This window comes from Eretmochelys imbricata, chromosome 5 (genome assembly GCF_965152235.1).
Source record: "Eretmochelys imbricata isolate rEreImb1 chromosome 5, rEreImb1.hap1, whole genome shotgun sequence".
Classification (NCBI taxonomy): domain Eukaryota; kingdom Metazoa; phylum Chordata; order Testudines; family Cheloniidae; genus Eretmochelys; species Eretmochelys imbricata.
This window is the reverse complement of record NC_135576.1, coordinates 131,441,477-131,454,078: the sequence shown is the minus strand read 5'-3', so window position 1 is coordinate 131,454,078 and position 12,602 is coordinate 131,441,477. Positions and strand designations below refer to the sequence as shown.

General features: G+C 47.3%; 1 protein-coding gene across 1 annotated transcript; it reads left to right on the top strand.

Annotated features, from left to right (window-relative positions):
* The first annotated feature begins 8,023 nt into the window (after window positions 1-8,023).
* Window positions 8,024-10,354, top strand: LOC144265419 (enamelin-like). The gene is made up of 3 exons (XM_077818059.1): window positions 8,024-8,034; window positions 8,892-8,977; window positions 10,023-10,354. Exons 1-3 carry the CDS (start codon window positions 8,024-8,026, stop codon window positions 10,352-10,354), a joined length of 429 nt encoding a protein of 142 aa, XP_077674185.1.
* Window positions 10,355-12,602: the final 2,248 nt, after the last annotated feature.

Here is a 12,602-nt window from a genome sequence, read left to right as displayed (position 1 = left end):
AGTGGCTATATAAGAACCTGTTCATCTGGGGACTTTAATAGTCTGTCTGAACTGGATTCAGAAAGATATAAAGTCAAATATACTGCAGTTGCATGAAAGTACCTAGCAACTGTCTTATTCCTGGCCCTTCTTATTAGGCATCAGCGTGAGACACCTCCCTGATTGGTGCCTCTGTGATAGAGATGGGCCTCAACCACAGAATTCACACCAGCCTCTGGATCCAAAATTCATCACCAGAACTAGTCTTTTCAGAGTGTGAATCAAATTGCCAAACCCAAACAACATGTGACCCAGGTCATTGCACAGACCTGGCCAGTAGAGAAATTTGGATTCACACCCAGGTTTGGTTTCTGAATCTCTGCTACGTTTGGGGTGTTAGGATCCTGGATTTTGATTTGCAACATTTACTGCAGAATTTATGGGGTTCAGAAAGTAGCAACGAGAATGATCTAGGGTCTAGACAGCGTCTTAATATGAAGAGAGATTGAAAAGGTTGGAACTGTTTACCTTACAGCAGTGGTTTTTAATTTTTTTTTCATCTGCAAACCCCTAAAAATTTTCAAATGGAGGCGTGGCCCTCTTTGGAAATCTCAGCCATAGTCTGTGGACCCCCCGGGGTCCATGGACCACAAGTTGAAAATCACTGCCTTACAGGAGAGAAATAAGAGGGAACATATTAAAATTATATAAAGTAGTGAATGGTCTAGGAAAGGTAGATCAGGAGCTTCTGTTTAACCTGTCTTGTAACACTGGAACAAAGGGATGTTCAAGGTGGGACATTTCTAACCCGATAAAAGGCAGGACTTTTTCACACAGTGTGTAATTAGACTGTGGACAACAGGGACCAGATCCCTGGGTCCAACCAAGCTGTACTTGCTGTGGGACCTGAGGTTGGGGAAGTAACCTTACCCTTGAGCCTGCTCTAAATTACCCCTGTTAATATAGTCCCCGGGAGATTGCACCCTCAGCTGGGGATAGCCAGAGCACATTGCCCTCTAGCTCCACACCAGCAACGCCTCCAGGTGTCTGGACATAGCGTCGGCGACGCAGCAGGAGGTAGACCCTTGGGGGATCACCCTGCACACCAGGAACCCCCAGCAGATCTGTTAAAGCCATTCTCCAGCCCACTGGGGAAGCACAAAGGGAGCCGAGTGGGGCAGGGGCACAGGCACAGGGCTGCTCTGTGGGTTAGCTACATACCCAATGTATAAAGCTGCCGAGTGTACCAGGTGTCACCAGAAGTGCACTGAGCAGTTGCACAAATCGAATAATACTGCAATACCACTGGTCCTGCCATATAGCTGGCCCAACGACACACGGGCTGTATGAGAAATTTCACCAGAAAGTCTGCTCTGCCTAAATTTGCAGCCCAGTTTGCAGCTTGAATGGAGGCATACATTTACCAGCCACAGGGAACACTGTGCTAATCTAGTCTGACTCTTGAATAAACACAGGCCACAGACTCTCACCGGGCCATTCCTGTACTGGTGAGAATTATTCTTCCCTATTAACTAAGTAAAAGAGTCCTCTTAGCATCCATAGATTATAAGGCCCCAGGGAACAATTATGATAATTTATTCTGATCTCCTGCATAACACAGGCCACAGAACTCCCCTGAATTCATGCTCTACTTTGAACAGGAATAGCTTTTAGGAAAACTTCTGACCCTAATTTTAAAGTAGCCAGCGACGGACAATCCACCAGAACCCTGGTGAATGGTTCCAATGGTTAATTACCCTCCCTGTTAAAAATCTGCCCCTGATTTCCAGTCTGAATTTGTCTAGCTTCAGTTTCCAGCCATTGGCTCTTGTTACACCCATGGACTTATCTGCATAGAATCAATCCTCTATCTTTGGAGGATAATTACCCATAATTAATTAGGAGTATTAGCAAACTGTATGCCGTGCTACCAGCTTACTAATAAATGTCGGTGTTTGTAAACTATATAACCAGCGCAGCTGTTTTACGGACTGATTAAATAAGGTCAGGTGCCATAAAAGCAGAGAGCTTTGCATTGTTACCTCTTTTAGCTAGAGGAGCAGCCTGTGAATGTTACTGTTCTAAGCTGATTTTTTGAACTTGTTATTAAACCTAATAAGAGAGTTTCATCTGGCAGTTCATATAACACCACATTCTAAACCATACACTGCCAGATGTTGGGTCGAAACCTAGAATGATATGAGGATCATGTTCCTGACCGCTGATTGGTCCTGCAAATTTGGAACAGCATTTAAATGTCGCCCTGCTAATAGCTTTTAAACAGAAATAAAATTATCTCACCCATCTCAGCTACGGTCCCAAGAGAACTTTCTAAGATTTATAGGTGATTCATTTATTTTTCACAATTCCTTCAAACTTTTGAAATTTAGAAATCCGTTTTTCCCCAGGTCCAAAAGAAAATAGTTAATTATAGAACAATTAAAATTAAGGCATTATATATACTGCTAGTTCAGATTTGGGTTATTAGGCTTTACTGTAGAATGTCATTTAAGAGAAAATATGGGTTTAACTGAGAAATGAATATCCAATAACATTTTGGGATCCAGCTGAAATTTGGCAATTTTGGATGTAGAGGAGTACTGGTGAATTTGAAAGGAAAATCTCTCATCTAGCAGTACAACTTGTAATTTTGTGTCCATTACAAACAGTGAAGACAGACAGATTGGAGATTCAGAAATTCCTGGAATGCCAGCAGGTAGTATTTGACAAAACAAAAAAACTGCAAAATTGTCTCTGAAAATAAATTCTGTCCTGTTCACACCTCTCTGAATAAGTTTATTTAAACTCCACATTATCCTTAGTCAAAAACATACAGGTAGAATAATTCTTTAAAGAACGCATAGATTCTAAGCAGTTTTTATTTGCTTGCTTTACTTACACTTTTTTGCTTATTAGGTCAATTGAAAGCTCAGTTGATTCCAGAGCTTTCCACAGCAGAAACAGACACTCTGTGCCACCACCGCACTGCAAACCCCCTTTCAAAGTTTATTTAAAAAAAAATCTTTCTTAGGTGTCCCACAGCTCTGAGCGAATGTGATTTTACCCCTTTTATTACTGAGGCTCTCTGGTAAAGCACCAATTATCTGGAGTAACTAGGCATAGCCAGGTGAGTTGTGTCTAAATGACCATTTAAACCTGTCTCAGCTTCAGCCAATCTATCAGCCTGTTTTTCTACGTCTCATATAAATTTCCTGGAGGAGACTTGTGGAATGATGCCCTTCTAGATCTCAAAGCATGAGACTAAAGAACCACTCTATTAGCATGGGGCTGCGGGAGACTCAAAGTTCTTGTTTGAGTCGGCCACTAGAGGGGGACAAAGAGACCTGCAGGGTTACAGTGAACCGTTCACTTTTGTCATTTCTTCCCAAGTGCAAAGGTGAAGGATGTTCCTCCGGTTCCTGTTCCTCTTGCTGTGCCGGTGAGAATTGCAGTCTTTCGCCCGCATGATGTTATTTTTCTTGATTTCTAGAGTTACTTGGATACGTTCAGCATTTCTCTCCCCCACCCTGATAGAAAATGTCTGATTTTTTTTCCCCCATGAACATTCTTTTCAAAAGGTTCCATTTTAGATGAAAAATTTCAAATGAAAAGTCTTTTTTAAATGCCGTTTCAGTGACGGGGAAGAGGGGGGGGAAGAGACTGTCTTGCATTTGTTTTATTCCCCCTTTTTACCTCCAATGGAAAAACAGTACAGCGAGAGAAAGTGGTTCTTATCCGGCTGAAACAAAACACTTTTTGAACAAGATATTTTTAATTTTTGTCAAAAAATGAAAAAAATTGCGGAAAAATTTCAAATGGAATGAAAAATTTCTTTTGATTATTTTGCAAAATAGGTTTGTTTGTTTTTTCAACCAGCTCGAACAATTTTTTTTAAACAACCTGTTTGTGTTAATTCTGCAATGACGTATTTTTATTATCCTAAATGCACCTGCCTCATAAGGCTGGATTTGGAAGCAAAAGAGAAGCGGTAACTACATGTCCCACTTTCTTTGGTCCTGCTTTGAACAGGGGGTTGGAATAGATGACCTCCTGAGGTCCCTTCCAACCCTGATATTCTATGATTCTTTCATTACAATTGCCTCCAATAAACGTTGAGGGCAAATTAGAAGGCCTCATCCAAATCCCATTGTAATCGGTGGGTGTCCTTCCACTGACTTCATCAACCAGCTTTGGATCAGGCCCAGAGATTGGTGTAGTGAAGAATTTTGTTTCTTCAGATATACTGTTCAAGCTGAAGTACAGGGCTGGTGATGGCAGTGCTTATTTCTCAAGCCTACCCTGAAGGACGGGGTCAAACCAGGAAAAAAGCATGGCGGTACTCTTCTATGCTCCGCCTACAAAACCAAACTCCACCCACAAAAGCTCCACCCCTGTGAGTTGCAAAAAATGAGATTAGGTGATGCCAACAGTCAAATGAGGATTTCTCTCTGGGGTCGGCTCCCCTGGGGTTCAGCTCTACTCATGGGGGTCTGCTGTTGGGTTTTAGTGCAGGGGTTCGCAAAGTGAAACACATGGTACGACCAGATTTCCATGCTAAGAGATGAAAATCGGACGGTGGCTTATTTTTAGGCAAAGGGGATCGGATGGAATTTTCAAAGGACCACACATTTCATTGGAAGAGCGTTAGTGAATTAGGAGCAAGAGTCCCATCCATTGGCAAGGGGATTTCTGCTGCTAAATGATCCTGCACCTTGGAAAGTCCCTCCCTTAATCAAAATACATATTTTACGTTTGAACTGGATTATTTTAAATCCCACTTGTTTAAAATTGTGAGGATGAAACCCTCACTCCCACAGCATAAACTCACTATCAACTATCATGAATAATAAATTAGGGGGGGCAATTAGCTCAGCTGACAGTATTGGGTCACACGTCCTGCAGTGCTGGGCCGCAATGCAGTGCACAACGGGACTCACGACACATGAAGTGATCCACACTACAGCCTTGTAGCTGGGCTGTTACCCTGCTCCTGGGATAAAAGGAGTGAGAGCAGCTGAGGGAGGCTGGCTGAGTAGCTGGCCCCAGGTGTGGCCAGCTCAATCAGGGCCCAGCTGGCCCTGATAAGGGGGCTGTGAGTCAGGAGCCGGGACAGTCTCACTCCAGCTTGGAGTGGGAAGAACCTGGCTGCCTGGGAGCACAGGGTCCTTTGGGCAGAGCAGTGCTGGGGAAGGGCTAGAGGAGCTGGGGAGCTCCTGCCTGGCAACTCCCCAGGCTGAGGCCTTGTTAAAGGCCTAAGGAGGTACCGGGGCTGTAGAGGTGTGGCCCAGGGACAGGCAGAGGCAGCCGGTCCAACCCCTTTCCGATGATGAGTGGCCACTATAGACTACAGTTTGCCCCAGAGAAAGGGGGCTAGATGAAGACTGGTAGTAGCCACTGAGTCAAAGTGGGTTTCGGGGGGTTGGGGTTCCCCTGAGGAGGGGAGACCCTGAGTGTGGGGGCACTGCTGTGGGGCAGCACCCCAAGGTAAGGGGCACCGGGTGTGGGAGAGACAGAGGGCCAGAGGTGGTGGAGACAACAGGGCTGGTAACCAAAGGAGAGAAACTGACCAGCTGGAGGTGCTCTGAGGCTGGAAGGAGCTAATTCCCGGACTGACCAGCAGGAGGCGCCACGGCGGTGAGAGCACACAGTGCTACAAGCCTATTAAACAGAATAAATAAAACTGGATTTAGAAATCTGGATTGTGGAGTAGTTATTAATGGAGCTGGTCAAATAGTTTTTTAAAAATAAATGTTTTAGAAACAAGGGAAAGTTTGAACTGGAGCCTAAAGGGAAGAGAGAGCTAGCGGGACGGGGGTGATGCAGTCAGAGTTCTTTGAACGTCAGACACCAAAGCACAATGTTCTGAACATGCTGGAGTCTGGAGAGGAGGGACGCGTTAGCCCACTGGGAGGCGAGATGCATTCAATGAGAAAGGCGAGACACACATGGAGGAGGCCTCTCGGCAGAAGTGGCCCTGAGAGGCGGGAGTGCAGATGCAATGTGGCGCTGGGGATAATAGGCAGAGCTGTAGGAGATATGAGAGGAGCTGCAGAGTTCAAAGTCAGCAATTACCGGAGCCAGATTAAAGCTATCCAAGTCTCTAGGCACACCCTCCAAAGGGGAACCCCAAGGCCCTGCCCCCACATGGGGTGGTAGCAGTACACACTGCTCCACATAACAGCCACCTGCAGGTCTGGTGGGAGTTCACCACCTCACCTCTCCTCCAGGATCACCAACCCAAAGCAACCTCCAGGACCACCTCTTCTTGTCTGAGACAGGCGTCAGGCTGCCTGGAAAGGAGAGAGGATTCAGCCCCCATTCACCTGACCAGAGGGCTGTGTGCGTGATGAATCCTGCCCACACCACGCTGCATTCATGAGGGGATAGTGGCAGCAGGGGCCTACCATGTTCACAGTCTTCTCCTGGGGTGGTGTCAGTTCGGGAACCTTGTGCAGTGTGTCTTGGAGTAAAACACCCCTTTACGATGAACGAGGCAGCGCATACTTCACTGAGCTATTGTTTTAAGCTGTCTGCTTGGATCATAAATGAGGACAAGAAACACAATATTTTTTAATAAGTGAAAGTTTCTGTTCTGCTGTCACATGGGACACCAGGAGCAGCCCTAGGCTTGAGCTTCTAGTGGCCATGCCTGAATCTGGGCCTGATTATTAGAGGAAGTTTATGGAGAATGGATGAAAATGGAAGGCCAAAGTCAAGAAATTTGTTCTACTAGCCACACACTATGCTGTGAACATAGAAATGTAACCCCCATTTGGTGCTAGGTTAGTGCTTAATGGGCACATCTCAGTTAAACACAGAATTTATTTGATTGCAGATGGTGCAGTATGGCCAATCTGCCTAGCTGAACTCACCCCAAGTAAGTTTTTCCTTTACTTGGTTCTAATATTATTGCACATATCAAATTCTGATGCATCTATTGTTCATCCTTGGTGTCACATAAGCTGCCAAATAGATGTCGAATGATAATGAATTTGGTCCCCACCTACCTGAGCTAGAGGCAGAAGACCTTATCTAATTACACCACGCAGTGCCCTCTGACAAGGAGTTAGTTATAAAGCAATTTATCTTCCTGGCAGAGACTGGTGGAATTCTGAAGATTAACCCTGGAGTTTCTTCCTTTGCCATAATATCTATGGGGACGGGGGAGGGGGGGGTTCCTCAGGGCGAGTTAGTTCACTTTTGAATACATAGCACTAGGACACTGCAGAAGAGCAATGCACCAGCCAGCATGCCCCCTCATGGCTGGTCGTGGCATAGCAGACTGTCCTTCTCCAGTACCTGGAGTGATCTGCTTCTTGCCAATTTGCACTCCGGACAGGTCCCCCACCCCTTTGTGGGGTAACAGAGATCTGCCAAACAAATAATCCAGCAGCTTCACACCAGGTCTTGGGCCTGATTCTGGACTCAACACCCACCATATCAGGGAGTTTCATGCCATCCTCCTTGGGGTCTGGTTGGGGAACCCAGCCCCCGCACACTGGGTTCCAGTTCAGGAACACTGGAGCAAGCCTCTAAGCAAGCCTTTGCTTCCTCAGACTCCTGGCTGTCTTCTTGGACCACTTCCTAACTGATCCAGTCTCTAGGCTCTTTCCCTCAGCTCCTTTCTAGGCTCTTATAGGCCTCCAATAGCTTTGTCCGTGGCGATCCAACGCTCCTCTGTCTCGCCTCAGGCTCTCTGTGTGTTTGTGTCTCTCTGTTGACCCTTTGGTAGAACTTCTTTCTCAGGAGATCATCCCCAGGCCCTTCTGCCATGAAGTCCTTCCTGTATCAGTCACGTAACTCCTCCCCAGTTGGGCCTAATACTAAATTAGGCCTGGCCCACCCTACGGGTGCAACCAGGTTCACTAATTGGTCTGCACCAGTTAACCCTTTGACTGCCAATGTGGGGGTATACACTCCACCACAGACACGAATAGCATGAAAGATAAATCCACACCAGTTTCCCCAAGTTTATACTGTATCATGTCTTCTTGCAAGAAATTAGACGTCGAAAACTGGTGTCAGTAGAAAGCATATACCAGGCATGGGCGGCACGTAATGGAGGCTGTGGGAGGGGCAATGGCGGATTACTGCATTGTCTCACGGGGCCCTTGCCCAGGGGCCCTGGCCACTTAGGGGCCCTCAGAAAAATCTCCCCCGCCACGGCCCTGGGGCTGGGGAGCTCTTGCTCCCCAATGCAGCCCCAGGGCCATGGTGGGGGCACAAAGCTTGTCCGGTCTCAGGGCCACAGTGGAGTGGGGGAGGGCAGAAAGGAGTGAACAGGGGACCGGGCCTTGGGGGAAAGAGATGGAGTGGGGGCAGAACAGGGGCGCTGAAGGGAGTTCTCCAGATCCCAGCTTTACTACCTTAGGGCAAACTGAAGTGAGCTGTAGCTCACAAAAGCTTATGCTCAAATAAAAATTTGTTAGTCTCTAAGGTGCGACAAGTACTGCCTTTCTTTTGACAACTTCTGTCATCCAAGGGAAGATACTGGTTGAATCCCAGGTTCTGGGACACAACTGACAAGCCAGCCATCCCTTCAGGGTGCCTTTTTAGATACAAGGAGACATCTGTCTGAGCCGGTAACCAGTCAGCATGACTGGGAGAGACAGACAGTTAACCCTTCCTATCCTGAAAGAGACGGTTTTCCCTGTCCAGAAGGTGAGGTGTGGCATCACCAGCAAAACTCCCCGGTCTTTGAAGCAGGCACAATGGGGCAGTGCAAAGGCTCGGTGTATCATAGAATCATAGAATATCAGGGTTGGAAGGGACCCCTGAAGGTCATCTAGTCCAACCCCCTGCTCGAAGCAGCAGTGTACCCATCAGGTACCTCGTTGGGCCAGAGGAGAGCATTTCCTACCCTGACAGTTATTCCTATGGTCAAAGGGGAGATGTGCTTTACTCTGGGGCAGATTTTGGGATGGCAGAAAAAACTCTCCTGGCATCAGCCCAGGAGGGCAACTGGGAAATCCCTTTTATCCCCCAGATTCTCCTTCAAGTCAGAGGCAAGGAAGCTGCTATTATCAAAGCGAACACTTTGATCAGCTAGGGCATGAGTCTTACCCTGGACAAAGAAAATGGGGCCATGAGCATCCCTTGCCTAAGGGCAGCCCAGCTGGACAACATGGGAACCCACAGTACGTCCCATGTGATCTAACAGAGCAGCAGGTCTATTTCCAGTACTCTACAGACAACCCATCCAGCCTTGGGGGAGATTTACAGTATAATGAAATTAACCCCTGGGCTCCTGAAGAGAATTTTCCAGCTTATGACATGCCCCTCCCTCCCAAAGCAAACGGGAAATATTCCATTTAATTCTAGTGGTGTGTTTGGAAGGAGAGAGCACCCCCTTGGGCAATTCGTGGGACTAGGAGTATAATTCCCAGCTACAGAGCCTTCCGTCTCACCAAGGCAGATCGCGATATTCAGAATGATATTCCTGGGGCCCTGAAATAGGTTTATTAGGACAGACGGAGACTGCACCGTACCCCAATAGTTTCCCAGCTGGGTTTAGAGAGAACCTAAAGCATCTGGCTGGGATGGCCTGGAAGTACGGGTGTGTCCAGATGAGACGGTTTGGTTCACTGGAGCAAGGACACCAGAACGTCACCATGTCAGTCCCAGATGGCAACCCAGCAGATCACAGAGGGAATGCAGCGTATCCTTCCTCTGGCCATTTGTACTGTGCAGGGAATTCTCCAGCACCAAAAGAAAATCCCTTTTTCCGCTAGACTTTCCCCCGGTCAGATTCTCTTCCTGGGAAGAAAGAGGAAGCTCACAATATCTTGAATGTAGTAACTCAGAGCATGCCAAGCATGTCTGATACCCAGCTGGTATTCAGACTAGTCAAAGGAACAGCTCACTGGTGCTTGGAAACCGCCCCCTCCCTTTCCCCTCCCCCCGCACCTAGTCCACAAGAAAATGGAGATGGAACATCAGATCAGGAAAGGAATACGCCATACTCTAAAATCACATTAGGGAAGAAAGAGAGACATGGATTCTACCCTGGAGCAGGTGCAGATCCAATTAGAAATGCCGTAAAGGGGATGGACACAATGTCCTTGCACAAATCTTTGGAGCAAGTCAGTTCAGTAGGAAAAATGGTGAAGCGGTGCCTGAAAAGCTTGTGATGGGGCCATTAAACGTTCCCAAAGAAGGGCCATTGCAGGAAGGAATCCAAAGTGCAGCTCTGGGTAGCGAAGGTGATAGGAAACAAAACCATGCAGCACATGGCTTTGGAAGGATACCATGCTTTGGAAACAGGTTACCGCAGTATTTGGCCAGCACTGTAGCACCACCTGGTGACAAGACACGAGAACAAATAATGCCCCCTAGAAAAGCAAACACTTTGCTTTGGAAACCAAGGCACTGCTAAAGGCTGAGCTATCGAATGGAGAAGAAAATCCTTCTCCATCCAGTTCTCTAACAGGAGATATGACAAATGATCCAGAGGAAAGGATGCCAGACTGTCTACTATTGCAAAACTAACAAGTGCAAATTGGCCTTTAAGATCAGAGAAATAAAACTGGCAGATACCTTTGTGCTGATGTTGCAGTAAAAATGATGCTATTATCTTTAATCTCATTAGAAACATACAGGCAGAGTGTGTGTGTGTGTGTGTGTGTGTGTGTGTGTGTAGTTTTCATGCATGCTCTTGTCTGCTAATTTTCAATACGTGTAAAATTTCATTAGTATAATTCTAATACCACCCTATCCCTTTAGAACGGATTTGTGCTTCGCACCAACTGCTTTTGGAACAACAGCAATGTCTGTTCTGCACCAAGGGTCCCCCTGGTTTTGAAACGTACATATTCTTTCCCTTGAGGGACCATGTGACATGAGCATACAACATGAATGGGATGAATTCTCAGCTCTGATACTTGGATCCTTCTCTGCTTGCACCAGATGCCAATGGTGCTGAGATGCAGTGTGTGGATCTGAGAGGGGAATAATACCCTTAGGAGAGCAGAGCAATAAAAGCATTGTCACTCTTCCTGGAAACAAATCTTTAGCATTCCTTGTGCTACACAATGGCATCCCTGAATAGAGGCCCTGACTCAGCAAAGCACTTACTGCACGGCATTAAAATCAATAGGACTTACGCACATGCTTAAAGTTAATCATATGCTTGACTGCTTGGCTGAGAGGGGCTGGTTTGTTGAATCAGGGCACAGAGCAAGGGTCTGTGTTCTGCAGAAGGTCAGATGGGATAATTATAGTGATCCCTTCTGGCCCTAAAATCTGTTGAGTAACTTTCACATAGGACATCCAATAGTCATGAGATGATGATAGCTAGCAGCCACTGGGGCTTGACTTCACAGAACCTTGCTAATGAACATATTGCTAGCGGTACTATTGAAACCATGGCACTGATCAGGATAATGCTCGGTAAGCATTCGTGGGATTAAGCCTCTGGGCTGGCTTGAAACAGGCAGTCTAGGGGGGAAATCTGTATGGCCAACTGACCTCCTTCTAATAATTCTACCTTCAGACAACCCAGAGAGTAGGTCAAAAATGCTCCAGTAACATCCCCAGACACTGCACCCTACAATAGGGTTTCTACAGGGGTTTGAGGCCAGCACTGTGGAATTGTTTTAATAGAAAAGTAACAAGTTTAACAGAATTTGGAGTTTGACTAGATAAGCTAGATACTGCAAGGCGTTTTATTTCTATTAACCCACTGCCAATGCTGCCTATTCCCAAACAAAAGTTGTCTAGACAAAAACCCTAAAAGGATGTCTGCTGCTAGGAATCAACGCTCCTTTTAAAACCAGTGCTTAACCCCCTGTGAAACAGTGCAGCTTTGTATATCAGCTGCATTTGCTGCACTCAGCATAAGTGCAATCAGTGCTTTTGATAACGAACGGATTTTCTAGCACTTTCAGTGATATGCACTGTGGCTGCAGAAGCTAACAAGCTTGAAATACAATCAGTTAAAGGTTCACGGGTGGTTTTTTCCATTCTTATACAACACAAAGACTTTCTCTTGCAAGAGAGCAGTTGATGCACTTGTAACAAGTGAATCCATAAAAGATATATACTAGAATAATGAGAATGGTTTGGAAGGATGGAGATAAAACTCTCTATTTCTGTTTGTAAAAGGCAGTTCCTCTACTACAGAGGTGGGCAAACTACAGTCCGCGGGCCACATCCGGCCTGCGGGACCGTCCTGCCTGGCCCCCCGAGCTCCCGGCCAGGGAGGCTGTCCCCAGTCCCTCCCCTGCAGCCGCAGCGCGACGTGATGCCCGTGCTCTGCAGTGCCGGGCATGCGGCGGCAGCGTGGCTGGCTCTGGCCGGGCGGCGGGGCTTTGCTGCTCTGAGCAGCACGGTAAGGGGGGGTATTGGATAAGGGGCAAGGGGTCCCCGGGGCAGTCAGGGGACAGGGAACGGGGGGGGGGGGTTGGATAGGCATGGGAGTCCCGGGGGGGGCCTGTCTGGGGGCGGGGGTGTGAATAGGGGTTGGGGCAGTCAGGGGACAGGGAGAAAGGGGGGTTGGATAGGGGGTGGGGTCCTGGGGGTGGTTAGGGGCCGGGGTCCCGGGGGGGGTGGACAGGGGACAAGGAGTGTTGGATGGGTCGGAGGTTCTGAAGAGGGAGGGAAGTGGGAGGGGACAGAGAGGGGGT

Coding starts and splice junctions, on each gene's coding strand:
- LOC144265419 (XM_077818059.1), top strand. Junction 8,978..10,022: donor TCCCCCAGATTCTCCTTCAA/GTCAGAGGCAAG, acceptor AATGCCGTAAAG/GGGATGGACACAATGTCCTT.